At 39.1% G+C, this 24,742-nt stretch overlaps 7 protein-coding genes across 7 annotated transcripts; 1 reads left to right on the top strand and 6 right to left on the bottom strand.

Moving 5' to 3' along the window:
* Nucleotides 1-729: 729 nt before the first annotated feature.
* On the bottom strand, nt 730-7,720 carry PHYBLDRAFT_78524 (hypothetical protein; the record flags this gene model as incomplete). The annotated part of the gene is made up of 3 exons (XM_018443373.1): nt 730-1,459; nt 1,563-1,668; nt 1,864-7,720. 3 exons carry the CDS (start codon nt 7,718-7,720, stop codon nt 1,183-1,185), a joined length of 6,240 nt encoding a protein of 2,079 aa, XP_018287402.1. The 3' UTR covers nt 730-1,182.
* A 424-nt stretch (nt 7,721-8,144) lies between these two features.
* On the bottom strand, nt 8,145-9,794 carry PHYBLDRAFT_116560 (hypothetical protein; the record flags this gene model as incomplete). Its single annotated transcript, XM_018428526.1, has 9 exons — nt 8,145-8,189; nt 8,294-8,401; nt 8,506-8,649; nt 8,733-8,790; nt 8,914-8,976; nt 9,022-9,176; nt 9,283-9,326; nt 9,375-9,569; nt 9,662-9,794. 9 exons carry the CDS (start codon nt 9,792-9,794, stop codon nt 8,145-8,147), a joined length of 945 nt encoding a protein of 314 aa, XP_018287401.1.
* A 123-nt stretch (nt 9,795-9,917) lies between these two features.
* Nucleotides 9,918-13,105, bottom strand: PHYBLDRAFT_149758 (hypothetical protein; the record flags this gene model as incomplete). The annotated part of the gene is made up of 16 exons (XM_018432334.1): nt 9,918-10,000; nt 10,052-10,099; nt 10,179-10,277; nt 10,358-10,394; nt 10,471-10,694; nt 10,770-10,889; nt 10,972-11,217; nt 11,282-11,319; nt 11,393-11,463; nt 11,525-11,553; nt 11,629-11,758; nt 11,834-12,052; nt 12,133-12,305; nt 12,367-12,824; nt 12,885-12,976; nt 13,058-13,105. The coding sequence occupies 16 exons, from the start codon at nt 13,103-13,105 to the stop codon at nt 9,918-9,920; spliced, it is 2,115 nt and encodes a 704-aa protein (XP_018287400.1).
* A 7-nt stretch (nt 13,106-13,112) lies between these two features.
* PHYBLDRAFT_188451 (hypothetical protein) lies at nt 13,113-15,383 on the bottom strand (the record flags this gene model as incomplete). Its single annotated transcript, XM_018439509.1, has 6 exons — nt 13,113-13,704; nt 13,785-14,094; nt 14,180-14,420; nt 14,507-14,649; nt 14,750-15,183; nt 15,236-15,383. Coding segments are annotated over 6 exons (1,657 nt in total), but the record flags the coding sequence as incomplete, so codon positions are not given.
* A 614-nt stretch (nt 15,384-15,997) lies between these two features.
* On the bottom strand, nt 15,998-16,884 carry PHYBLDRAFT_149756 (hypothetical protein; the record flags this gene model as incomplete). Its single annotated transcript, XM_018432333.1, has 2 exons — nt 15,998-16,092; nt 16,752-16,884. The coding sequence occupies 2 exons, from the start codon at nt 16,882-16,884 to the stop codon at nt 15,998-16,000; spliced, it is 228 nt and encodes a 75-aa protein (XP_018287398.1).
* A 2,249-nt stretch (nt 16,885-19,133) lies between these two features.
* On the bottom strand, nt 19,134-21,796 carry PHYBLDRAFT_31841 (hypothetical protein). The gene is made up of 12 exons (XM_018439985.1): nt 21,659-21,796; nt 21,560-21,594; nt 21,409-21,514; nt 21,071-21,346; nt 20,916-21,018; nt 20,787-20,855; nt 20,583-20,687; nt 20,422-20,509; nt 20,295-20,362; nt 19,721-20,235; nt 19,448-19,655; nt 19,134-19,378 (listed from the first exon to the last, which is right to left on the bottom strand). The coding sequence occupies exons 1-12, from the start codon at nt 21,787-21,789 to the stop codon at nt 19,277-19,279; spliced, it is 1,806 nt and encodes a 601-aa protein (XP_018287397.1). The 5' UTR covers nt 21,790-21,796; the 3' UTR covers nt 19,134-19,276.
* Nucleotides 21,797-23,587: 1,791 nt separating this feature from the next.
* On the top strand, nt 23,588-24,337 carry PHYBLDRAFT_172607 (hypothetical protein; the record flags this gene model as incomplete). Its single annotated transcript, XM_018436835.1, has 5 exons — nt 23,588-23,686; nt 23,734-23,799; nt 23,910-23,986; nt 24,048-24,196; nt 24,264-24,337. 5 exons carry the CDS (start codon nt 23,588-23,590, stop codon nt 24,335-24,337), a joined length of 465 nt encoding a protein of 154 aa, XP_018287396.1.
* Between the last annotated feature and the right edge of the window lie 405 nt (nt 24,338-24,742).

Here is a 24,742-nt window from a genome sequence, read left to right as displayed (position 1 = left end):
CAATATTAATATTACAAATTACTACTAATATATATATATACCAAAATCAAGATCAAGATCTTTCTATTGATATAACTATCGAGTTATTAAACGAGTGACTGAATGAGTGGGTGAGTGAATAAAAGAAAATAAAATAGTATTATAGATTAAAAATATTGTGTGTATCTATTTCTGCCTGGGTCCCCCCTCTTAAATCAATTCTGGCTGTGCTCTACACATACATTATACAGAGACCAAATAAATAAATTCAAGCTATTCTCTTTACAGAGTGACACAGACCAATCCAAGCTCAATTACACACACACACACACGTATATATATATTTTAGGTACAACCAAGAACCAGGAAGAGGTGGCGCAATAGTAATATAAAAATTTATGTAGATGTACATAGATGCAAATGTAAATGTAGATATAAATTTATACCTATTTAACGATTCATTTTCTCGATATTGTCTAGACGTCTATCTATAGAACTCTTTAAGTTTATACTACTCATTTGTACATCTAAAGAAGGGCCAAGGGAATTTCAATTGAAAATTGGGGTAAAGAAGTCAAGAACAATATATAAATAAAAGGTTGAATAGGATCTTATAAGTTTAGAGATAGTAAGATAAGGAAATTATATATCTTTATTTTCTTTTGTAACCAACTAATAATAATACTAATAAGATTTTTATAGTTTTATTTTATTTTATTTTATTTTATTTTATTTTATTTTATTGAGGTATTTATTTCTTAATGTTTAAAATAGCCTGTCAAATTATCAATAGCCAAATGAGCTTTTTTTTGTTTTGTTTTGTTTGTTTCATTCACAAAAATCCATATTTGTAAATCCCTTTCAAATTACATTTTTTTTTACATTAATGTATTTCATTTGTGTATAAATATGTATGTATATATATATATATATAGAGAGAAAGATGAGAATTTGGACCAGCCATTAGAAAGACAAGATTATATATATATATATAAATCAAATATCCTTGTGTGAGTGTGAGTGAGTGCAAATGAGTGAGTGAGTGAGTGAGTGAGTGAGTGAGTGGAAATTGTTAAAAGATAAAGTAAAATAATAATAGTAATGTAATAGAATGTAATGTAATTTGTTTGATTTGCTGGTTTGTTGGTTGGCTGTTTTTTTTGGTTGTCTTTTTGGTTTTCCCTTTTTTCCCCATTATGTTTCTTATGGAGTAAATGTCTCTGATTGGGAATCACAGTCTTTCTTTTCGTCTGCCTCATCCAAGTCTGTGCTGGCCTCTGCCTCTGCCTCTTCGGATTCTACGTCAAAGAGATCATGGTACTTCAAAATAAGGTATTTTACAATGTTTTGGTGGTGGCCCAAGTTGGACATCGTTGTGGCAAATGAAGCCGGACCCGGAGCTGGCTGAAGAAGGGTAGGACCGAACACAATTGCCAGATTGGTTGCATACATGTGGTTCACAACCTCGAAATCTGTCACTCTACAAAAGATATATAATTATAATTATAATTATTATTATATTTACTTATTAGTCCATTATACTATATATATATATATACATCAAAATCCTATTCAAAACTTACGTGACAAAATGCTCAATAAGACGTTTAAGAACAATGTAGTTTGCAGGTGGCAATTTACGAATGGTTTCCCGGATCAAGTAGACTCGCTCATCATGATTCTCAGAAGCTAAAGGTAAAAAATGCACAAAAAGAAGCAAAGAAATCATACGCATACATACACCCAGGCAAAAACACACACGCACGCACATATAAATGAGCGAGTAAATGAGGTTGTATATATTAGTAAAAGTTAATAGAATAAATAATTGGCATAAATCCTCATTTGTTGTTGTGAATAAAACATAAAAGTGAGTATATTTACCAGACGCATTGATAAATTCATCATAAAGACTACATGTCAAAAGAGGCTCAGGTAATTCGCGCAAGAATTGCTTCAGGGCATCAGCAACAACATTGATATCAGCCCACGCAGGGTCCCCGAGATTTACAGTCGCCAGTTGTGTGTTGAATGCCATCTTTAACTTGGTAACAACCGACCCAGTGCCTGCGACCCGATATATACCAATCTCTTCCAGTCCACGCATCTCAATCTCTTTCAAACACTTTTCCATAACCAACGGAATGCGATCCCCTCGCATCAGCAATGCAAGATCAACTCCATATACAGACGAGCGAGATTGGAGATGGCCTGAACGACGATTCGAATTGCCTGCAATGTCAACTCGACATTGACTCGTCTGGTCATCCAGAGACTCGGCTACTAGCACACTCTGACGTTTAGCCGCACCCTCACGAGCAGCATTGTTGATCTGCTTCATCCAGTCGTGCATGTCATCTCGATTTGTTCCCTGAAACAGATATTGTCCACCTTCTTCCGTAACAATCCGGAAAACATAGTCGCGCTTGGTGTACGCACTAGCAACAGAGACAGTCGAGTGAATTAGGTTGATGACAGTTGCTGCCTTGGTAGTCATGAAAGACAACATGGTGGTGTCGCCATAGTCAGTCGGAAACAGACCGAGGGTGACACTGGTCATAGAGTGCGGCCGCAAGCCACGCAGAAACGAATTGATCTTGGGCATCATTTGACTGTGGTGCTGCAGTTGCAGAGCCTGAAGCGGCTGAGAAGACTGGCCTTTTACAGAACGTTTTCCTTGGCGCTCACTTTGCCTTAGTTGCTCCATTTGCTTTTTTTGAAGTTTGTGTTGAACCTCTCGGCACTCCTTATCCATCCGATCACGCTCCTTGATGTCTCGCCTGAGTTTTTCTAGCTGCTCCCCAACCGATTTGCCAAACACTAGAGATCGCAAGTTGTGTTTGTAAGTAGAGTTGCGACTAGCCGCACTAGCCTTGTTTTCACGCTGAGCACTCTCTTTAAGTTCGCGCCAAGATGGCTTGGTTCGGTTGGGCGCAACAAGGAATGAGAGTAGTGGCTGGTCATTGGTGATTTCAAGGTCAACCTGGGCGTTCATCAGCATATTGAGAAAGTGGAATACATAGCGTCGCTTGTCAAAGTAAATGATTTCCTCCCGCTGACGGTATTTGTTTGGCACCATCGCACAAAGTTCCAACATCCTCTCAAAGATCCACCCCAAACTGGGCACAAGCAGTCCGTCCACGGGCGGTTGGAAACTTTCTTGAACAGAACACAACATGCTTTCGAGTGTGTCAAGCGAACCTTGTCCATGCCGGAGTCCAACCTCTTGCCACGCTCGTGAATAAAGTCTCACTTCCGGGCTCACCAGGGCACTGGCAACCGCATACTCAACAAACCCCGGAACACGTCTTGCGGCTGGATCTTTGATCTCCGGGAAAATCATACGAGTCTCATTTGCATGCTTACTCAGTGTCGCAACACGCAAGAAGGTATCAATGTAATCAATCCGAGTCTTGAGATCAAGGTTGGGCTGGGCAATCTGAGACATCACCCAGCTGCGAATCACAAAGTGCATGCAGTACAGGTTTTGAATAGAACTCGGAAAGGCCAACAAAAGATCATCGGCTGAAAATGCTGAAGGCGACACAATAGATCGTCGGGCTCCCTCAATTGCTGTGAAAATATCGGACACGATTATGTCCTCTGGCGCCATATTGTAGCTCGTCTGCTGGGCCGAGGGCGCCTCTGTGACAGGCGAGAGAGCAGCCGACAGCAGTGAAGTATGGGAGGCCTTTCGTGCAGGAAGCCATGCATATATGTCAGTTGACTGGGCCTCAAAGACATCGAAGGTTTGGATCCAGTCCTGGAGGGTCACTGATGCAAAAAATGGGCGGACCGAGCGATCGGCTTGCAGCAAAAGGGCAGCAGGATCGGCACCGTCACAGACATTCGGATGGCCATCTGGTTTCATTGTAAGCGAAAATACAATGGGGTCTGATTTCGACTTGTAGGCTGTCGTACTGAAGCTTTGGGTCATCCCATTCGTCAGTTGCCGATACAACTCATCAACATGGCGACCTCCTTGTGTATCGTGAACAATCGCTTTGAGGTCGTAACAAGGTGACAAGAACCGGCGCACAAACAGTGTACGGAGCTCGGCCATACGCTCCTGGATCTTACTCGCTATTGCAAGAGCCTCTTCCTCCCGGGGTGTCTGTTTGGAGACCTGCATCAAAGGCACTCTCCACTCATCCAAGGCTTCTTCAGCCGTCTTGAGAAACCGGGCAATGTGGCGTAAGATCTCGATTTCATCCACAAAGTCATAAAAATGCTCATCAACCCAGTACACCAAAAGATCAAGAATACGCAACTGGACTTCTCCTACTTTTTGCCAATCGCACTCCTCAGCCTCATTCGGCATAAACACTGTCTCAAGAGCAGTTTTCTTTTTCTCGTGGCGCACACGATAACCGACCATCTTTGCCATCGAGAATCTTTTACGGAAAAGGTCCAACAGATGAACACAGGACACAAAGGTACGATATGTAACAAAGAATACCCGAATGAATTCATCTTCGTCCATCATCAGCTGGTAATCTTCTTCACGCTTCAAAAGAGATTGCCACTGGTCACGCACAAGATCTGCGTAGGTATCTACACCTTCAAACAGTCCATCCAATAGCCTATCCAAACCACCGGCCTTGACTTGAATTTGAAGGACTGGCCGGCTTTCATTCCATAATGTTTCTGTACTACCCAAGGTGTCTGGCCGAGATCGCCGAAATTGTTGCTTTTGGTGTCTTGTCTGAGGAGTTGGCTGAGTGCCCGACACATGAAGAGTTGCCTTGAGAACCAGACTGTCATCCAGCACACTCCAAACCCACTCGTTCCTTGAACCAGACCCGACTGTCGTAAGCCAAGAAGATGTACTACTCACAGTGTCACTTAAGGGCCCTCCTCCTCCTCCTACTATGCTGCCACTACCAACACTTCCTCCTTCATCCACATCAACGAGCTCTTTTGTGATCCGACCAGGGGGAAAACTATACGTCCTCCGCCGAAGTGCTCTACTGCTGGTCTGACGTGGCGATCTGCCCTGGACACTAAAGCCAATTGTTCCCGGCATGCGTGCACTTAGTCTATCTTCGCTTGATCGACCAATAGACTGCAGAGTCCGCTCAGGTAGAGGCGAAGCTTGAAGAGACAGACCAAGTGCCTCACTTGGCTTGAACAAATTATGACTCTCAAGAATCTCAGGGAAATGCATGGCTGACAGAATGCCTGGTTCTGGGGACTGGAAAGGATCATGAGTCTTTCTATCATAGTGTTGTCCAAATATACGCGGTTCACATCCTAATGATGCTTCTTGAAGATAACGGTAGTCATGAGGGACGGCAGTAAAGTCCGTAGCAGAGGTTTCAAAGTAGGTCTGGAGAGGAACAGCAACATCAAAGGGTGGTGTGGTAAGAAGAGTGGATTCTGGATTGAATTTGAGCCCGGCCAGACTGTGTTCAATTGTATCAAAGATGGACCAGTACTTGGCGAAATGAATGGTGCCATATGCCAGGTGTTCTTTTACGTGTTTACGCATCCGGTCTACTGTCTGTTTTAGGGTTCCAAAGAAAGGCAGCGACGGGAGATTGTCTCGATCTTTGAAGGGTGACTCAAGAATGGCGCCAAACACCTGACTTTGGTCTCCTTCCCATCCATCCACCCACACTTCTTGGGAAAACAGACCGTGATCGGCAAGTAAAGGCACCCAATCTTCAATCACAGCTATGACCAGTCTATGATCGACGGATTTCCAGGATTCCTTGAGGCGAACAACCCCCACCGAGCATAGACCCATGGCTACGGCTGCCCAACCAGACATGTCCCCGAGTACCAAGAGATGACGTCCGACCCGAATCCAATGTTCTATCAATTGGGTACGAATCAGCATGCTACGCTCAGTGCGACAGGCCTTATTGTGTTGCTGGGTGTCAACCAAAATCTGGCGACGTATGAGACGAGTGAGGAAATGCGGGGATGCAGTTGTAAATAGCAACGAATTCAACATCTGAGTAGGTATCTGAGGACCGGGTAGAAATGACAATGGATTGGTAAGGCTCTGACGATATGTGCGCTGTTGGGAATAATGGAACATATATATCTGCTCAGCAAATTGCTCCGGATTCATTGCCAAAAAAAGTGATGGAACGAGCCCATTCGGATGAATCTTGGACAGCTCTACATCAGCCTCTGTGCTATATCCTGCTATTGTGTATACTAGTCTAGCATCATTCCAGGTAGACATGGCTTCTTGCTCGTTTTTGGCTCCATTCTGGGCTAGGGTAGCCAACACCAGAGTCTTGACTCGTTTGGATCGTTGTTGAATATTAGCCAATGTCTTGATATACAGGCTGTCCAGAATTGCAATCATACCCGTGGCTACTTCTCCCACGACATCTTGGCCGAATGATCGACACCATACATCAAAGATGTCGAGAGTGCGATCCACAAGGCGATTCTGCAGGGCTGGTTGATTTCCATAGCGCTTCAGCTGAGCCTTGATCTCATCCAACATCGGAACCGCGGTTGTGAACATGGTATAAGTCAATAGAAAACAGTGAAGGTATGCACCTTGTTCCTGACATGTACTCTGCGTTTCTAGCAGTAATTCGTGCACAAGTGCTTCTAACGATCCGCCTTGTATGCGTTTTCCAGCCGGGGTAGAATCGATCAATAGACCAGGATGTTGCTGTGTCCCATCATAGGGTTTTTCTACACAATTTTTGGGACTGTGACTGGAGATGCCAAGCCAGCTGGCCTCCAGACTGATAGATTCTTCTTCGCTCCACTCAGTCTCCATGTATTTCTGCTGAGTCTTTTTAAAGGCTGCGATCCACTGGTCAGCTCGCTCGGTTGTCTGAGATTCAAAGACAACTCTCATGGCGGGCTGGCTGATGAGTCCGAGGGCAAAAGTGGGTTTTGGACAGGAGAGAGACTCTAGTCTGAGGTGCTGAAGCGGGAGTCGAAGATCGATCTGCCACACACCACTTTCTTTGCTGTCGGCAGATTGTCTACAGACAATGACCTGGGAGGCGAACAATAGGAGCCGGACATCGTGGGTGGGTGCGAGACTTTGGCGATCCAGCTCGCCAAACGCAGCGCCATACACAAATGACTTCCGGAGTGGGCCGTGCATAAAGATTCCCTGGGCATCACGATCAAAGGAATCGCAGCTTAGGGTTATGCTGCTGTCACTGCTTGCCAAGACAGAGTTTGAGGAAGAGGCCCGGCCTTGATTTACACTCGAGACCGAGCTAGTAGAGAGTGAGAAAGTTGGCTGGTGGTCCTTGGGCAGGGGAAATAAAGACTTGAGTGGAGACTCCGTGGGGGTCTTGTACAGATACAGTTTGTGACCTCGTAATACAACCCTATAAAGCTTCCAACCTCGATCGAGTCGCGAGGCCTTGTGGAACGCACGAAAATCTGTCTTTTTGTAGAGATAGCCTTCTTTGAGAACAATAAGACTTGTACGCTTTTGGTCTTCGGATGTGGAGGAAGGACGTCTACGCGGTAGTAGGTTGTCAATGCTGTCTTCGTAAGATCTCGCCTTTGCATCTGATGGTGATTCTGGGGGTAGATCCATTGACCATGGTGAGCGATGAGGGAGTGTCATTGAGCGATGAGACGAGACTGAAGTGCGTGGGCTGGCACTTGTTGTAGGCTGCTGAGTGTCGAGTGTTGACTTTGGAGGGTTGGAGAATAGACGACTTTTGAGAAATGAGAATGGGCCTGTGCGATGGGGATGGGGATCCTCATCGGGGCGAGTGCCAGTCTTCTTTTTTGACTTCATCGCTCAAGGGCGAGTGGAGTTTTTTTGTTTTGTTGTTTTTTTTTGGATAGGGTTAAGGAAAGGAAAAGATGAAGAAGCCAGAAAGAGGAGGGTTTGTAGGTTGAATGGAGTTCTACTAGCTCTTGCATACGTAGTCCTCTCTCCTGCTTTCTTGATCGCTAAGGAGTACAAGAGGCAGAAGACTGATATTATTGTAAAGAAGGGGTCAAAATGAAATTGTAAATATAAAAGAATAAAATAATATATATATATATATAAATGTAAATGTAAATGTAAATGTAAATGTAAATGTAAATGTAAATAATTATATAATTACAATTAGAATTAGAATTAGAATTAGAATTAGAATTAGAATTATTATTATTATTATAATAGTAATAGTAATAATAATAGCAATAGCAATTATAATTATAATAAAAAGGGCTTAATCGGTGTGGTTGAATAGATAACTCACACTCTCACCATTATGCTGTCATACACAAAATAACACAGCATGAGCGTCACGGTTGTCGATAGCCAATCAATAAACACAAAACAGAAATAAAATATACATATATTATATATAAAGCTTACCGTGCGTCGAATTGCTTCTGCCAAAGTCATGGCAATATCAATCATTACTAGTTTTGTGGAATGCTGGGCCTTGGTTTCTGGTATAGGGAATGTATTGGTTACTACCAACTATATGTTCATATTACAAAAGTAAAACCATACAAAAAAAAGGGCATTCAATTAGAAGGGATTCCTTTTATCTTATGGTTAATAAAGATACTTACTCTATATACGCTCTCACAGGCTTCAATTCGTTCAATGGCATCTCCACTTAATACACCATGAGTAGCAATTAAATAAACCCTAGCTGCCCCACATTTGTTAACCAAGTGGTCGGCAGCATTTAAAAATGTACCGCAGCTATCAACCATATCATCCTTTTTAACAGAGCATAGATTTCGGATTAATAAATAAATATAGTAATATACATTTATACATATAAAAGCTTATCCTGTCTTACTGTCAAAAATACGATCTTGTTCTTCACATCTCCCACCAAAGTTATTCCTGGCTCTTGGCTAACCCCACCCAGCAATCCAATCAACGCATGGGTCGACGGTTCTACTGGGTGCCATCCAATGGCCTTTGGAAATACCAACGCCTTGGTCTGATCTACTGTATGATTGGCTTGAGCATCCAACCATGCCTTGTCTTGGTGTATCAAGGCAAAATCAAGGCACAAAGCATCTGCCAATGATGTAACTCTATTTGAACATATAAATACATAAACCATTGGTAGTTTTCCTTACCTCTTGGCTCCACCTGCATTCTTACTCACTACTACTCCATTCTGCCACTGTGGTACATGGCGCATGATCCATTGGGCAATGACAGGTTCAGCATACAGATTGTCGACTGGACCACGGAAGAATCCTTGCATCTGGGACGCATGTAGATCCATTGTCTACCATTTCCGACCATCAATATCCGCAACTCCCCCTTCTATCTTTTACATTTCATCCTTTATCTTCATTATAATTATTATTCTTATTCTGAAATTCAATACGTACAATAATATGGTCCACACCAGCAACAGACAACATGTTGGTCAACACTATAATATAATTGAGTCACAAATGCCTGTGAAACAAAGGAAACCTACACTTGGCAGTAATAGATGTACGGCCCTTGCGTTTACTCTGTTTACAATAGGGAAAATATGGCAATACAGCAGTAATACGTTTGGCGGACCCCATTCGGGCAGCTTGAACCATGATACACAGCTCGATAATAGCATCGTTCATATGGTAACATCCACTTTGAATAATGAATACATCTTTATTTCTTACAGACACTCCTACCAAGCATAATCCCACGCATCTTCTCTATTAGAATCAAATTCTGTACCCCATATTGCTCTCGTATGAAGCTGATTTCTAGTCGGCTTACCCATTTCTACACTTGTTTCTTTGTTGCTGAACTTCTGGAGAGATGCTGGAGCAAGAGATACTCCCAGACGCTGGCAGACCATATTGGCCAGTGCAGGGTGAGAGGATCCCGAGAAAATTTTGGTATTGCGCATAACGAAGAAAGAAAAAGGTAGAAGAAGTGAAAGAAGAGGGAGTGTGCCAATATACACGTGATGCTTAAAACTTATGGTACGGTTTTTATTTTATTTTATTTTTGTTTTTTGGAAAAAATATTATTATAGAATAGGGTTGGCATGGGAAAGCTGGCTGTGGAGTCTAAAATACGCTGACTGGTTGGCCATCAACTCATCGTGGGTGCCTAATGAAACCTTTGAGCATGGAAATGGAAAGAATGATCAATTGGTGTTACCTTGTTCAAGAACATTGCCAGGGACTCGGCCCATCACCACAATCTTGTCTGAAAATCATGGTATTATTGTTTTTGTTGTTGTTGCTGTCGGTTTTGTTTCCAAATAAAATAATAAGCATGAACTTACCTGCAGATCGAATGGTCGACAATCTGTGGGCAATCACCACAACAGTTCTTCCCTTCATCAAAAGATCTAATGCTTCTTGAACCATCTTTTCAGAGTGAGCTATAATTGTAAAAGACACAAGAATAGCATGTGAGAACAACAAGTCTATAGATCAGTTCCTGTAATATATTTGCACTTACTGTCTAGGGCAGAGGTTGCTTCATCCAATATCAAAATCTTGTAAAAATAAGTTGTCATTGTTTAGAATATACGTGTATAAAACAAAATAAAAAAAATCCTGTTATTCTTTTACCTTGGGATCCTTTAGAATGGCACGAGCAATGGCAATTCTTTGCTTCTGTCCACCAGAAAGCGAGGCACCTCTCTCACCAACCATTGTGTCGTAGCCATCCGTGAAACCCTCAATAAAGTAAGCAGCATTTGCTTTCCTGGCAGCCTCCTTGACTTCTTCCATCGTTGCCTCGGGCCGACCATACCGGATATTTTCCGCAATTGAAGTGGCAAATAACACGGGCTCTGCAATTATCGCTTTGCAGTTAGAGCTGCTATCATGGTTCACTTGACTACTTATACTTTTTATTTTATCTTTACCTTGGTTTATGAATCCAACGTTATGTCTCAGCCAGGAAGGATCCAGGGTTCTCAGTTCTTGTCCGTCCAGTCGAATGCTACCTTCCAAAGGCTCATAGAACCGCTCGATCAATGAGGCAACTGTTGACTTACCCGATCCTGTACTCATTGTCTCAGTTTTTTAATCTCAATCGGTGAAATTATAAAGAAAAAATTGTGTTACCTGAAGGACCGCACAGAGCAACAGTAGTTCCCTGAGGAACAACCAGGTCGAATCGATCCAAGACAGGCTGGTCAAGACGTGTGGGGTAGCGGAATACTACCTGGGTAAATTCAAGATCTCCTCCAACATGTTCTAGCATCAAACCACCATGCAAAGGGACATTAGGCGCCAAATGAATGAACTCAAATACACGCGATGCAGAAGCAGCTGCCTTGATGGTTTGACTAAACAAGACACCCAAAGAGACTGACCACAAAAAAAAAGCCAAATAAGCAACGCAGTTTCATCTAATATATTTTTCAACTCTTACCAAGTGATTGCTGAGCAGTTTGAGTGGAGAGCATATAGCTATAAAGTAATAATAAAGTAATTCAACATTTTGCTTCTTATAAGGTACACATACATTTGTTTTCCAACTCACGTCATTAGTTCACCGCATGTCATCTCGTTGCGTACAACCAAAGATCCACCATAGTAAAGCACAGTAAGAACCTACAATTGAAGTGTTATTTAATAAAATATTGTTCTTGTTGACTTTTATAAGCCAGCATACCATACAACCAATTGAGACATTTGTCAGGCCTGTACCCCAAGAGAAAGAAAAAGAAAAAGAAAAACAGGTGAATATAACTAACTTGGAATGGAGTATACTTTTACCTTGGAAAATTCCAATATGGAATCCCATATACTCGTTAGCCTCAGCTACTTCTTGACAAGCAGCTCCGTAATGTTCCATCTCACGTTCCTCTGAAGCAAATGCACGTACTGTTTTCATATTCGATAGGACCTACCAATATATATATATATATATATGTGTGTGTGTGTGTAAGCTAATAAAAAGATCCTCTGACCAATATATTACCTCTCCTGCCAATCCACTTGCTACACTATCCAAACTCTTTCCAATTTTACTCAATTTACGGAGATAAGCGCCGTACACATTCAAAAGAACATAGAGAATAGGCATTGTGGCTAACATTGTAAGGGTCAAGGGAGCAGAGATACGGAACAAGTGAATGGCCGATCCAACTGTCTGAGTTATCGATTTGAGGCCTTGGGTTACGACTTGTTTAAAGGTATGCTAGATTTGGGTGTAAGCGTTTGGTGTTACAAGTCTATTGTCATGTACATGCAGTTAATTGATCTATTCGTATATGTTACCTTGAAATCGGCTACGTCTGATGTTAATCGACCAACCAATTCTCCTGACTTATGGTCATCAAAAAAAGACATGTCCTGGCGTACCATAGCAGAGAACAGGTCGCGTCTTAGGCGAACAGCAACCTTTTCACCAAACAGAGAGACAAGAGTGATGTGGGCAAAAGTAAAGAAACCTCAAATCAAACCTCGTCAACTCTTCTATATATTTTTTTGGGGTGATCTCTTTATATTTACCTTGGGCAGACAAAAGAGCCAGTAATCGAATAGCAGGCCCATTAAGGTCCTGTATAGATAAAGCACCTGAGGTGAAACTCAATTGAAGAACATTGATCAGTTCGCCTGTTACAACAGGTGTCTGAAGATAAACCACAGCTGCAGCTACGGCAGTCAGCACAATACAAGCCAAAAGAAATAAATCGGGTTTCACTAATTCCCAAATAGCACTCGAAAGTGACTCTCTGGGCTGCTCAATTTTTGCCAGAACCTTTGCAGGGGTTACAGATTCACGAACAACTAACGAACGTGCCTCACAATGCACTTTACGGAAACTAAGAACAGACGGATCAAATGAAACCCGAAGTCCAACTGCAAGTGCCAATAGAGAACCAGTGCAGGAAGTTGTTGTTTTAAAAAATTCAGGGCAAGCAACTTGGCGCGGAACATTTGCCTGGACAGCAGTCTTGACAGACGAACTGTTGAAATAATAAGAAATACTGATTCGTCCTGAACAAACGAAATTGGTGATCCCTTACATGGAATGTGATTGAAATGTTGAATAGTAAAGGCGTGTAAATGATGATATTGTCTGACGTTGATGAGGAAATGCGGTCTCAGCTAATCGGGGCTACATAAACCACATGACTTGTGAGATCACCATGATCAGAAGTGGGGGGTTTTCTCTTCTTATTTCTTTATTTTGGCTTACGATTGCCCGGGAGTATCCCAAAACAAAACGAGCCACAAGCAGTGGCATGACCAATGAAGTTTTGGAATTTGTTTGTTTATTGATTAGAGTAAAGTAAAAAAAAAAAAAAAAAAATGCTGTACAGAATAAATATATAAATATATAGTATTAAAAATAAAAAGGCTACTCTTGTAAAATAACAGTCCTTGAAGATATAAAGAAAGAAGAAGAGGTGCTTGTGTGTACATATTGTGTGTATATACTACCTATGGTTAAGCAGTTTATGTTTACTCGAGTTGGGTTTTTTCATTCACTGATGTACTGGGAGTCTCGGTGATTGACGATGGTTCGGGATTCTCTTCGATATACGTTATCATCTCAAGCTTTGCTTTGTCAACGTCAATAAAGTACACCAACACAATAGAGATAACAAAAAGGGCAAGTACAAATGGCCATCCCTTCCACAGGTTGTCTGTGTGTTCAGTGATCGCACCAATCACAACAGGTCCAATCCAAGATGAAGCCTTATTGACGATACCAAATAGACCAAAGAACAGGTTTTCTTTTCCTTTGGGAACTAATTCGGCCAACATCGTATTCTGCCAGGCCCAAATTGGAGCAGTGAACAATCCAGTCCAAACATAGAACACCCATAGTTCCCAGTTGGTCTAAATTAACCAAAAATAGTATCATATATCATTAGAGCGCTTTAAGAAAAGAAAAATTGATTTTGATTGTGTTTTCTCACCTTGATACCGAAATTGTCGATACCGATACCAAAGCATCCCCAGACAGCAACCAAGCCAGAGAGGCCAATGATGATCAACAGATTGGTCTTTGTTCGAACCTTGAACCGTTTGGCAATCCACAAGAAAAAAAGACAGCCGATGATTGAAGTGACGGCCGAAGCAAGATTGAGGATAGTAACTTGTTGAGCAGAGAAGTTGGTGATCTCACCCTGGATGATACCGATCATTTGGTTGGTAGTTGACACGGCGTCAGAGAACATGAAGTACGAGATGATGTACATAAATAGATATCTCAACTTTCGAGCCTCTCTAAACAACATCAAAGTCCAAAAATAAACATCTCACAATCATATCTCGCCGCGCCACACACAAGACACACAGAGTAAAACCTTACTTGAGAGCCAAAATGATTGATTTCCAGCCAACCGTTAAATGGTTGGTTCCTTCGGGAAGCTCACCACCACGTCGACCAGACGGCTGGGCAATAAAGTATGGAATTGCATTGATAATCCAGAAACCACCACATACAACAGTTGATATGAAGTTAAATAGTGGAACATTTCCTAAGACATGGCTAACGTCTTCGGGGAAGTCATAATTTTCCCACGACTTGAAGGAAGCTCCCGACAAAACACCTATTCAATATAAGAAGAAGGAAAAGATATATAAGGATAAAGCATTGTTTTAATAAAAACCCCATCTAATTTTTTAGGCCACTCACCTGTCATGATAAGAAAGCCAACGTTGGACCAAACCGTAGATACCGCCGAGACATGGTTTCGCCAAAGTTCGGTAACTTGAAGTTTTTCATCCTTTGAAAGATTAGGATCAGCCTTTGCTTTACGCACTGCTGGAAGATTGTCACTAATGCAAACCAATTAGTTAAACAATGAATATATAAATATAAATATATAAAAGAACAAAGTACACTATTGTTATTATGAGTATGGTGATTATGATTTACCTGAGCGTAGGAAATGCAGCTGCGTAGAAGACGAGTGAGGTACCATATGAGATCAAGGCAATAATCATAATGCCCATCATGGCATTCCAATGACTGCCATCATCGTTAACCAAAGTGATAGGTATAATCTGGGCCGCACAGCCGATGACAGTTGCGCCTAATAAAATGTAGCGGTTCCATCTGCCGTAATCTGCTAGACTGCCAAAAGTAGTGAAGAGTAAAAACTGTAGCGAAAATGCGATTGCTTGAACATATAGAAGCATAGATGCTATGGGTATTCCACCGGGTTTTCCCATCCAGTGAATGTTACACTGCCTTAGGGCATCGTTGGTATCGCACCCTTTTATGTCAGGAGTATCAGAATAGAAGCCTCCTTTGTATGCAAGATATTGGAAAATGTTTGGCATGTAGCTGTTTATCGTAAAGCCATTATCCTAAAAGGACCATTAGAACGACATTATTACAGATCAATATTAGGCAACTCACTCCATTGTAATATAGGTAATAACCCCATAATTCATATTTTGTAGCTGGTGGCTGCTTCAAGACCTCTTTGGCAGTATCTGATGTTGGATCAATGTCAGCATCTGTTGAATTAAATGGACTATCAAAAAATCCAGTTGCTTGTTTCATGACGCTTTTGAACAATGAAAGGAAAGAAGGAGGAATATTAAGAAAAAAGAGAGTAAAGAGCTTAAATGGTAGTCGAAATCAAGTGCAACCTATCTTGAGATCTTCACACAGAACGAGAATAAATAACTCCCCAAATTCATCAAAAAATCTAAAAATGGATAACAGGTAGTATTAAAAATAAAAATAAATACATAAAATCAATACGTATTCCAGTTATCTTTTTATCACTTGAAATTCAGATCTTTTTTAACTCTTCATTTTTGGGTGAATTGAAATTGTTACTATGGATACAAGAGATTTAACATAAATATTTATACGACAAAATAAGCAATTGTTGTAACCCATCATTATATATATATAAATCATATATATAAATATAGATATATGTATATATTTAAAGCAACAAGAAACTATACTATTACTATAATAATAATAATAATAATAATCAAAGCTTAATTTTATTTAAATTTATCTCGATCATCTAGCTAGTTATTGCTGGTGAAAGGTAAGCGGAATCATATTTCCTTTTATGAGTTATCGCTGGTTTATCTAGCAAGTTTTATAAAATCAACAAATCTTTCTCTCCCAAGGTTTATCATGGATTTTTTTCAAGTCTTAAGCAAAAATCAATTGATGATCCAGAGCTAACTTTTCTGTCGTATCTGTTCTATAAAAAGTTTTATCCAATTCCTCGTCTGGTGTGGCAACGACTATTTGTAAGACCACACAGGTGAAGTCAGCCGACATATAGTCCTATTGATTTATTCCGTAACGTTGCTGGAGAGTATCTTTTAAGGACTAATTTCTTGGTGTCACAATATGTACTCCTGGTGTGCCACATTCTAAAACTATGCAATAGGTACTAGGTTAACCTGACGCAGTGTGACGAATGAACTTGCGAAACAAGTTTTTCTTGAATTCAAGAATAAAAAGCAAATTTTTACACATCATGGTTAGTTTACTATCTTTCGCAATTAATGACTCTTTTCAAATGATATTTAGCGTATGAAGAGTCTCGTAGAATACTGACAGATCAAACTGGACAGACGCTGCTTACTGACCAGTCGGACAGTTTTGGTAGTAATAATACGAAAGCCTTCAAGTTTCTCTTTGGGTTTCAATATGCTAAAAAGGATACCCCTCGGTCGATTGTGAATGTTTGTGAGGAAACATTATAGACTGACAGAGTCTGGATAATTGAGGAAAGGCTCCCATTAACGGAAGCTTACATTTGACCCTTTTTATTTACGTCGAGGGTTTAGATAAGACAAGCATGTGACCTGAGCACTTGAGTAATTATAGAGTCTTGCAATATGTTAGTACAAGATCTTTGTACGACAGGAATATTCTCTACAGCTCAATTACTTACCGTAGAAGGAGGGTACCACATAGAACTCGGTCAGATTGAAAATAACAAGCGAATGGTTAGGAAGTCCTCCCATATTATGTGCAGGATTTTGGAAATCAGGTTTTAATGTGGGTGAAGGTTGCAATTTTCCCATTGTGTTCACAGTATTGGAAACGAATCATTTTTAACTGCGTGCGGATCAGCTAACTAACTATACGACAGCTATGGAAAACATGTGGGCAGTTATACCAGCTAAGAGGTAGGTGAAATGATATTCTTATTATATCTCTATGCAACAAAAGGTTGGCTGGAAGGAAGGCCACAGGTTCTTAGTAGATATCCATTTGAATTCTAAATAGACTACATTTGTACACTTTCCAACCATATGTTGGAAAGGGACTTGAGAGCTTTGGTACGAGTAATATAACCAGCAAATGTTGTTGCTTAGAATCATGACTATTAGCTCACAAAATCCACTTTGTTTATTGAGTTATAACAATAATGTGTTTCTGTCTGTTAATACGATTATTGACGTGCTTTTAAGTTAACAAAAAATCCATAGTCCAAAGTTTAATGTAAATTACCTTGATCTCTCAATGATCCTTGTATTACTGTACTTCCTTAATAGCTTAAATAAACACGTATCATATATCACGCTAGTTCTCAGCCACGATATTTGTTTTTGGTGTCGGTAAATGGAGTGTGTTTGTTATTCTGATGTAAGGGTAGACAAAAATTCCATTAGAAAAATGTTGGCCAACACTAGAAAAGTTCAACAAGACAACATATTTCCCTCGATTGTGGAGAGTTCCAGAACTAATTATATCCAGAATAATAGTAACCGAACCACATGAAACGCTGCATGTAAAAGCAAACCCAAAATAGGGCACCAATAGGCTTTTAAATTCACATTATAAGGCCGTGTGCAAGTTTGGGAGTAAGGGATAAGTGAGTATTATGTCGAAAGATAGATATACAAATAGCTTGTAACTTTGATATGGAAATATTCTGCGATCATATCGTTCGTGTCTAGTTCGAATCCCATAAATTTTAGCTGACAGTGTTTCCTGAATAACTACTTGCTATTTACTATATCTATCAATTGAAAAGTAAAGTGCCAAAAGAAAACTTATTAAAGAAACATTTTACAGGGTTTATTTAAGCTTTCTGTAGAATCCTTTTTAGTTATCTGAGAAATTTTTAATTTCTTCCCTTAAACAAAAGAAATGTCATAATCACATCAAGGCGCTCGCTATTTGGATATAAGATATGCATCAATTGTGCTGTTTTGTATTAAATAATAATTACAGGAGCTTATATGTTACATTAAATCAATGCCCTCATTACCTAACTAAAAAAAAGGCTATTAATGGAAAAGTTTGAAAAAGACAATCTATTAGACATGAGTTGATTTGCGAATATAACGTTTTCGACAACGAGTGTAGTAAGTATTTTCAACAATTTAAGGGCAATAAAAAGCAAGTACAGTATTATCATGAGATAAATATAATACAATGAGCATCTTGTTTTAACGATAACATTTAGTCTCATAAGTAAACTATATTATTGCTCTATTCTAGAATTATAGCAGGTCCAGAGAACATAAAAGTCAGAGTAAACCAGTATTGTACCCGCCAAGGTAAATCAAACGTATTGTAATGGCTCAGAGTCATGACTGAATGATAAGAGCGGTTTTTTTTGGTAACTAGACTTGAGAGAAGGTAATTGAAAGGATAAGTTTGTGCAAGGTACGTATTTATTTATTTTAAAAAAAGAATAGGTGATATTTATAGAAAGAGTGTATATGTTAGAAAAGCGAATTATAAAGTCTTCCACGTTCGAGTGCATGCGTCAACATAAGGGATATCGTTAATACAAATATGATTACCAGGAGTAGATGTCAGTGATATTGACTGTAGAATGCAGTCTGGCACGGACCTACAAATAGTTTGACCAGTTTTATATTGATAGATTCCCAAGGTAAAGAAGCCTCTAGTTGCAGGGTTTATTACTTCAATATACTCATATACTCAACTTTATATGCATATTTCCCCTCCTCTTTCCACATGTAAATTTGTTCACATTGTATTACACCATAGAGTAAACCTCAAGGTACACACTTATAGCAATATCACTGATAGCATCACAAGCTTTGGTCCTATTGTTACATAAAGATATCCTACGTTGCACTGATTGCACCCTTGGGTTAATTTGAGTATGCATATTCGGGTTACCTGATTAATAATACGCTTATATTAGTTTGTGCCCAAGACTTATCTCCAGCAAGGGTTTAACTCCAAATCAGGGTTCAGCGGGATTTAAAGTTGGTGGGAGGGTATTTTTTTTTGTGAAATTGTAGGTTAATCTATGCAATATATTTCGTTGAATGAACACTGTCTGGATACTTGTATGAGCATAAAATTCAATTCATTTATTAGATTTTTAGACGTTTATTCTTTATGCTATTCTTTATGTACTAAATATAATTGGTAGGCACTTTTTAATCCATAAGTGGCCTACTTTCTGTTTTTTTATTATTATTTTATTTAAATGTTCATTTTCTCAATTTCCTCAATCAAGAAATGGGCTTCCTTTACATAATCAATAGGACTGGCGTCAATGATGGTATACTTAACATTGGCAGCATCCTATAAAGAATAAATAAAAAGAAAAATATGTAAGTATATCCAAAGTGTATATGTCTGTGTGGTATTTACATTATAAGTCTCTGTTCGGGCCTTGATCTTTAAGGTGTAGGTTTTGTTGAGACATTCACCAAGCATTCTCATGAAGCTGGAATTATCATTATCCTTGAGATCCATTGCCATGTTGGCTGATTTGCCAACCAAAACATTGCCAGCATCATCAAAGGCATTGACAAACAGTTGTGATGTAGGATCTGCGATTCTCAACGTCAAAATGTATCTATCCGGCCCAATATTGTGAATAACTCTGTGCTCAACCTTCTTATTTATCCTATGTTCCATTACCTCCAGTCAGGTGAAGCAAACACCTTTTCACACTTCTCACATCTCCAGCCATCTCCTATGTTGGATGTCTTCTTCTTACAAGCAGGGCAAGCAGGGTAAGCAACATTTTCAGGCTTAATGTATACTACTGTAGCACGAGTAGTGAAGAATTCTGGTCTTTCCGATCCACCCAAGTTGTCCCTTTTAGCTTGTAATAAAGACACTTTCTTGTTTGATCCTTGACCTCCGTTATCAAATGCCTGGTTCTGGGAAGAAAATGAAGTGTATGTGGTAGTTTGTCCATCCGAATTGTACCATTCTTTGAGGCTATTGGCTTCAGGGATATTAGGGTTCTTTTTGAGAGCGCCTCCACTTGACAAGGATAAGGTTCGTCCATTGAAATCGCCCACGCGGCACCCCTTTGCAGTAATGACCGGGAATCCCGAAGAATCAAACGACTCGGCGACGCGATCCCACAATGTAAGACGAATCTGCTTTTGTGTCTCATCTACAACCACCAGCTCTCTCTTCTTGGTCTAAAAAAATGTACATCAGAACCTGCTGATATATTTTGTTACATCTCACAAATACTTACTGGTTTACCGGTAGTCTTAGATACAATCTCTTGGAGACCATTGTCATCCTTTACTACACCAACAACATCTACGGAGAAATATTCAGATATTGTATTCTGCTAAATATACATCTACTGATAAATTTACCAATAACGGCTCCCTTATCAAAATTATCGATTTCTTTAATCTTGACGAAATTGTAGTTTGCTTGAGGTACCGCAGCTTCATCTGAGCACTATCAGTATAAATTGAATTTAGTTCAATATATTCATCTATTTATTCAATATTAAAGCTAGAGACTGATTTACCACTTCGATTTCTGTGCCATTGTCAAGCGAAAGTTCGTATTCATTATCGATAGTAGAGAATTGTTTACGGGCTATAGTGATTCTAGCACGGGAAATGTAATAAACCTTTATTACAACAATAGTAATAGTAATGAATAACATTATTTTATTAATACCCCAAAACCTCGTTGATTTATGTTTCTCTCTTAGCATCACTCCAATTACCTTATCCTCTTCCAACAAATTGTACAAACGATCCACTTGGTCGTTGAAAGCAGTAGCCTTGATCTCTCCCTATATATAACACGATCATGGATTTAATATTCAGTAGCAATTTTTTAATATCTTACTTACAGAGCTATCCAGAAGGTTCACAGAGAATAATTTTCCGTCAGACTTTGCATTGTGCCATGTCTTAATATCAGATTTCTGGGATACTCTGGCCTTGATAGTCCACCTGGGAAGATTTTAGTCAATAACTGTCCCTTTTATATTTTATTATAGCTTACTTGGTCTGGTAAGGGTTGAGACTCTTGATACTGGTAACCGAAGGATTGATCGAATTGTTAACTGCAGACTGATTCAAAGCTCCTCTAGACTGGCCCATAGATTGTGGTTGGGCTTGTGCTGTTGGCTGATAAGATGGCTTCTGGACAGAAGGACTGGCTGAGTTAACAGAAGTAGTTGCGCTTGTGTCGTTCATTGCATTTTCTACGTTAACGGGTTGGCCGATCTTATCCGGTACAGTAGTATTAACAACCTCAAGATTGACAAGAACCAGAACTCTTTTTTAAGCATGAATACTTAGTTATGTGTACTTAGAATTCATCGTTTTACATTGTACTACCTTCTGCCCTGGAGTGAATTAGGGTTTGACTTGAGGATCTTGATAATTGAGTTTTTGTCAATTTGTCCTGATTCAATCAAGCCGCCCTGTGCAGCAGATAACATTGCTAGACCTCTAGTCAGTCAAGCAACTCATAAAGTGTAGTTTTTACCTTGCATAAAGTGATTTCCATCTGAAATTACCAGTCTAAAAATGTTTATTGACATGTGAGACTTGGAAGTGAATGGTACTGCGGTAGATCATCGTTTACCTGTACCGCAAACCTGTAGCGGTAGGAATGCGCTTAATGTTAATAACCTGAACAACTGGTAGGTTGTTTTCGGGAAGATCTCCCTTGTCTTCAAAGAAGTTTTTAATGGCATTTTTGGTGAGTTGTTCCATATTAAAAATAAAGGGTAAAGAGCAAGGCAAACAATAGACGCGTGAATGGGATGTCTAATGCGTTCAAAAAAATAGCGCGCAATACGCGCTGATACGTCACGCGTATAAAGTGGAAGCGCAGCTAATCGTTCACACTTGTATGTTTAACCTCAGATAAGGTGCTCTCGGAGTGCTTTATTGATATAAAATCGCGTATTGATATAGATAATAAAGCACTCCGAGAGCACCTATAGTGGAGAGAATGTGAAGCTGGGTATGATGGTAAACTTGCACACATACATATATATAGATGTGCTCCTATATTTATAATTAGATATATAAAGAGGTCAAGAGTGTTTTTTTAAGCTATCAAGAGCATCCGCGGCGGTCTGTGTAAATTTAATAATATTTTAAATTTAGATAGGAAATTTAGAATTTTTTATCCCTAGTGGATTGCTTAACTAAAAGTTTTAACTGATTATTTCTCAATAATAATTACCTGCTTTTTAAAATTTAATTAACAATTCACAAAAACACCCGGGGCTTTTTTTACATACACTGCTAATTTTACCCAAACCGCTGTGGATTCTCTAAGCGGGAAAATTGAATTTTTCTTTGGTGATGAATAACATTAATCAATCTATATAATTAAATATATAGGAAAGTATATTAAAAGTGGAGCATTATACTGGTCATTTGGATTTGCAAGGAATAAGATATACGAGAATGCTCGCTCAAATATACTATATTTCAATACTATTTCTGATATCTAATAAACTTCGCCTTCTTCTTTCTCTCTCTTCATATCCTCTTCCATTCATTAAGAAGTCGATTTATTGCTTCTGTGCTAGATCGATATATAATAATTCTTTTTTTTAATGATGATTTATTACTATCATTAAATATTTTGGTTCTATTTTCAGGGTATTCTGGACCTATCCCCTGGAAAATCTCATCAGCGGCGCAATTCTTGGATCCTCCACAGCATACGACTTGACCAACTCCTGTATCATTGTTTGCTTAAAAAGTTTATTGCTCTTTTCAATCTTTTCCAGTTCCCTGGCGAGACTTAGTTTAACTTTTGGTGCAATATCTCTCTCTTTAGGTGTTTATGCTCGCGGTGGTATGGAGCTGGCTCTTTAAGACTTTTCCGAGATTTCTGAGATAGGATCCTATAAATGGTGCTTTCGTGAACAGGCTTCTGAATCCCTTCATATTCGAATTTTCAAGAAGCAAATACTCCGAGGTCTGACATGGTAAGGTTAATAGTGTCCTCCTTTCCAATGATGGCTCTTTTCTGTCTGAGTGTGATTAAGAGTAACTTTCTCTTAAAGTTTGATTGTAAATTATTACAACCGGGCAGTTTGAAGAATATTGTAGGTGAAAAAGGAGAGCCTCTAACTCTATTCCACACTAAATAATACTAACTTAAGTAGAGTACTAACCAAGATTCCTCTTCTGAATTACTTGTATATATACATATTTTTTTTTAATTTTTGAAAAAGCCATTTTTTTTTAGAAAATCATATTGTGTTACTTTAATCAAATGTAAAGTTAATAAGCAAGTGGCATCAAGTGGTGACCTATTGATAGTTTAGCAAGAGGTTTAATATTATTCGGGAGGGTCGAGCATGACTTACCCTTTAATACCTTTGAAGATAATAAATGCATATGTCAATAATTTGGTTGAAAATTCTTTACTTTGAAAAAGGGTTAATTATTCACTCAAAGTAAAATAAAATAAAATAAAAACAAAAAATGAAATGAAATAAAATAGGTGCGCCACTCAATTTCATTTCCTTTAGATCATAAAGTAATAATGAAGAAAGGCTCAAAAGCTAATCAAGTCTCTCGAGAGAAACAGGACGCTCATTTACCTGCGATCGGAGAAACTATCTTTACCATTGGAGATGGCAATGTAGGAGATCGCTTGCCATTGTTTTTCAACTCATTGTGTTTCATTAGAGAGAAGACGTATGGGATGATACCGAATTGATTGCCCACTGGGACAAAGAAGTGGATAAATACAGAGTAAATGAAGATGCTAGTACTTCATATTATTTAATATTATTGTCATAAGCTATTATCTGAATTTAGAACAGCAGCAGCAGTAACAACAACAATAATAATAACAATAATAGGCCATGTTTACCAAAGAAAAAGATTCACCACCTCCCTTTGGAAATTCAAAGACCAAAGAAAAAAGACAAAAGAAGATGTAGGACTTGGTTTTTGTTAGGTTTAGCTAGGAGAAACTTTCTGATTATACCATATGTTAGTATTAAACCGATAGAAAAGAAAAAGATAAAGAAGAGAGTGAATCCTGAGACGAGTAGTAATCGGATGCCACCAAACATACTAAAAGGTGTTCCCACGACCCCAATGTCAACTCCACCTTGTGTAGCAGCCCATAGTGAGCAGAACAAAGGTATATCGAAAACTAGAATGAGGTGATTATGTATATTTATGTATATGTTTATCTGAAAAAATGCTAGATGAAGATTTAACTTCTCTACTGATGTCGTGGTATTATTGTGGATATTACACAGGTCTTTATCAAGTATGTTAAAAGCTAGTATATCCAGCTGTTGAACTTACTGCACGTATATCATTTATAAAAGGCACAAAGACAAAGCGGAGAGCATTGACTTCTAGACACTAATGTTTATTATTCCTGTTATTTCATACGGGCATTTCAACGTGTGTTGTAAATAATTATTAATAAAGTTTGAGTTAATGATAAGGCACTTAATGCAATAATAATAATATTATCAGTTGCAAAATGCATGACCTAGATGTGAAACGTACTAATAGGCTATACCATTATTACAGTGTCTCTACTTGAGATTGAAACGATCTACTTAGCTCTTTTGGATAAAGACAGAAAAGGTTTTAACTTAAGACAAGTGTAGACACATGTCTAAAACAAATGAGCATATTATTGCTCAAAGACTTACAATATATCTTAAATTAC

Source organism: Phycomyces blakesleeanus (assembly GCF_001638985.1).
Source record: "Phycomyces blakesleeanus NRRL 1555(-) unplaced genomic scaffold PHYBLscaffold_22, whole genome shotgun sequence".
NCBI lineage: Eukaryota > Fungi > Mucoromycota > Mucoromycetes > Mucorales > Phycomycetaceae > Phycomyces > Phycomyces blakesleeanus.
Note: the sequence above shows the minus strand (reverse complement) of the source record. Positions and strands in the feature narration are given on the sequence as shown.

Bases quoted from the DNA above. Each gene is read 5' to 3' on its own strand.
- PHYBLDRAFT_31841 (XM_018439985.1), bottom strand. From the start codon at position 21,789: ATGGAACAACTCACCAAAAATGCCATTAAAAACTTCTTTGAAGACAAG. The intron at 21,595-21,658 runs GTAAACGATGAT...AAACATTTTTAG, and splicing joins GCTACAGGTTTGCGGTACAG to ACTGGTAATTTCAGATGGAA. The intron at 21,515-21,559 runs GTAAAAACTACA...CTAGAGGTCTAG, and splicing joins TGGAAATCACTTTATGCAAG to CAATGTTATCTGCTGCACAG.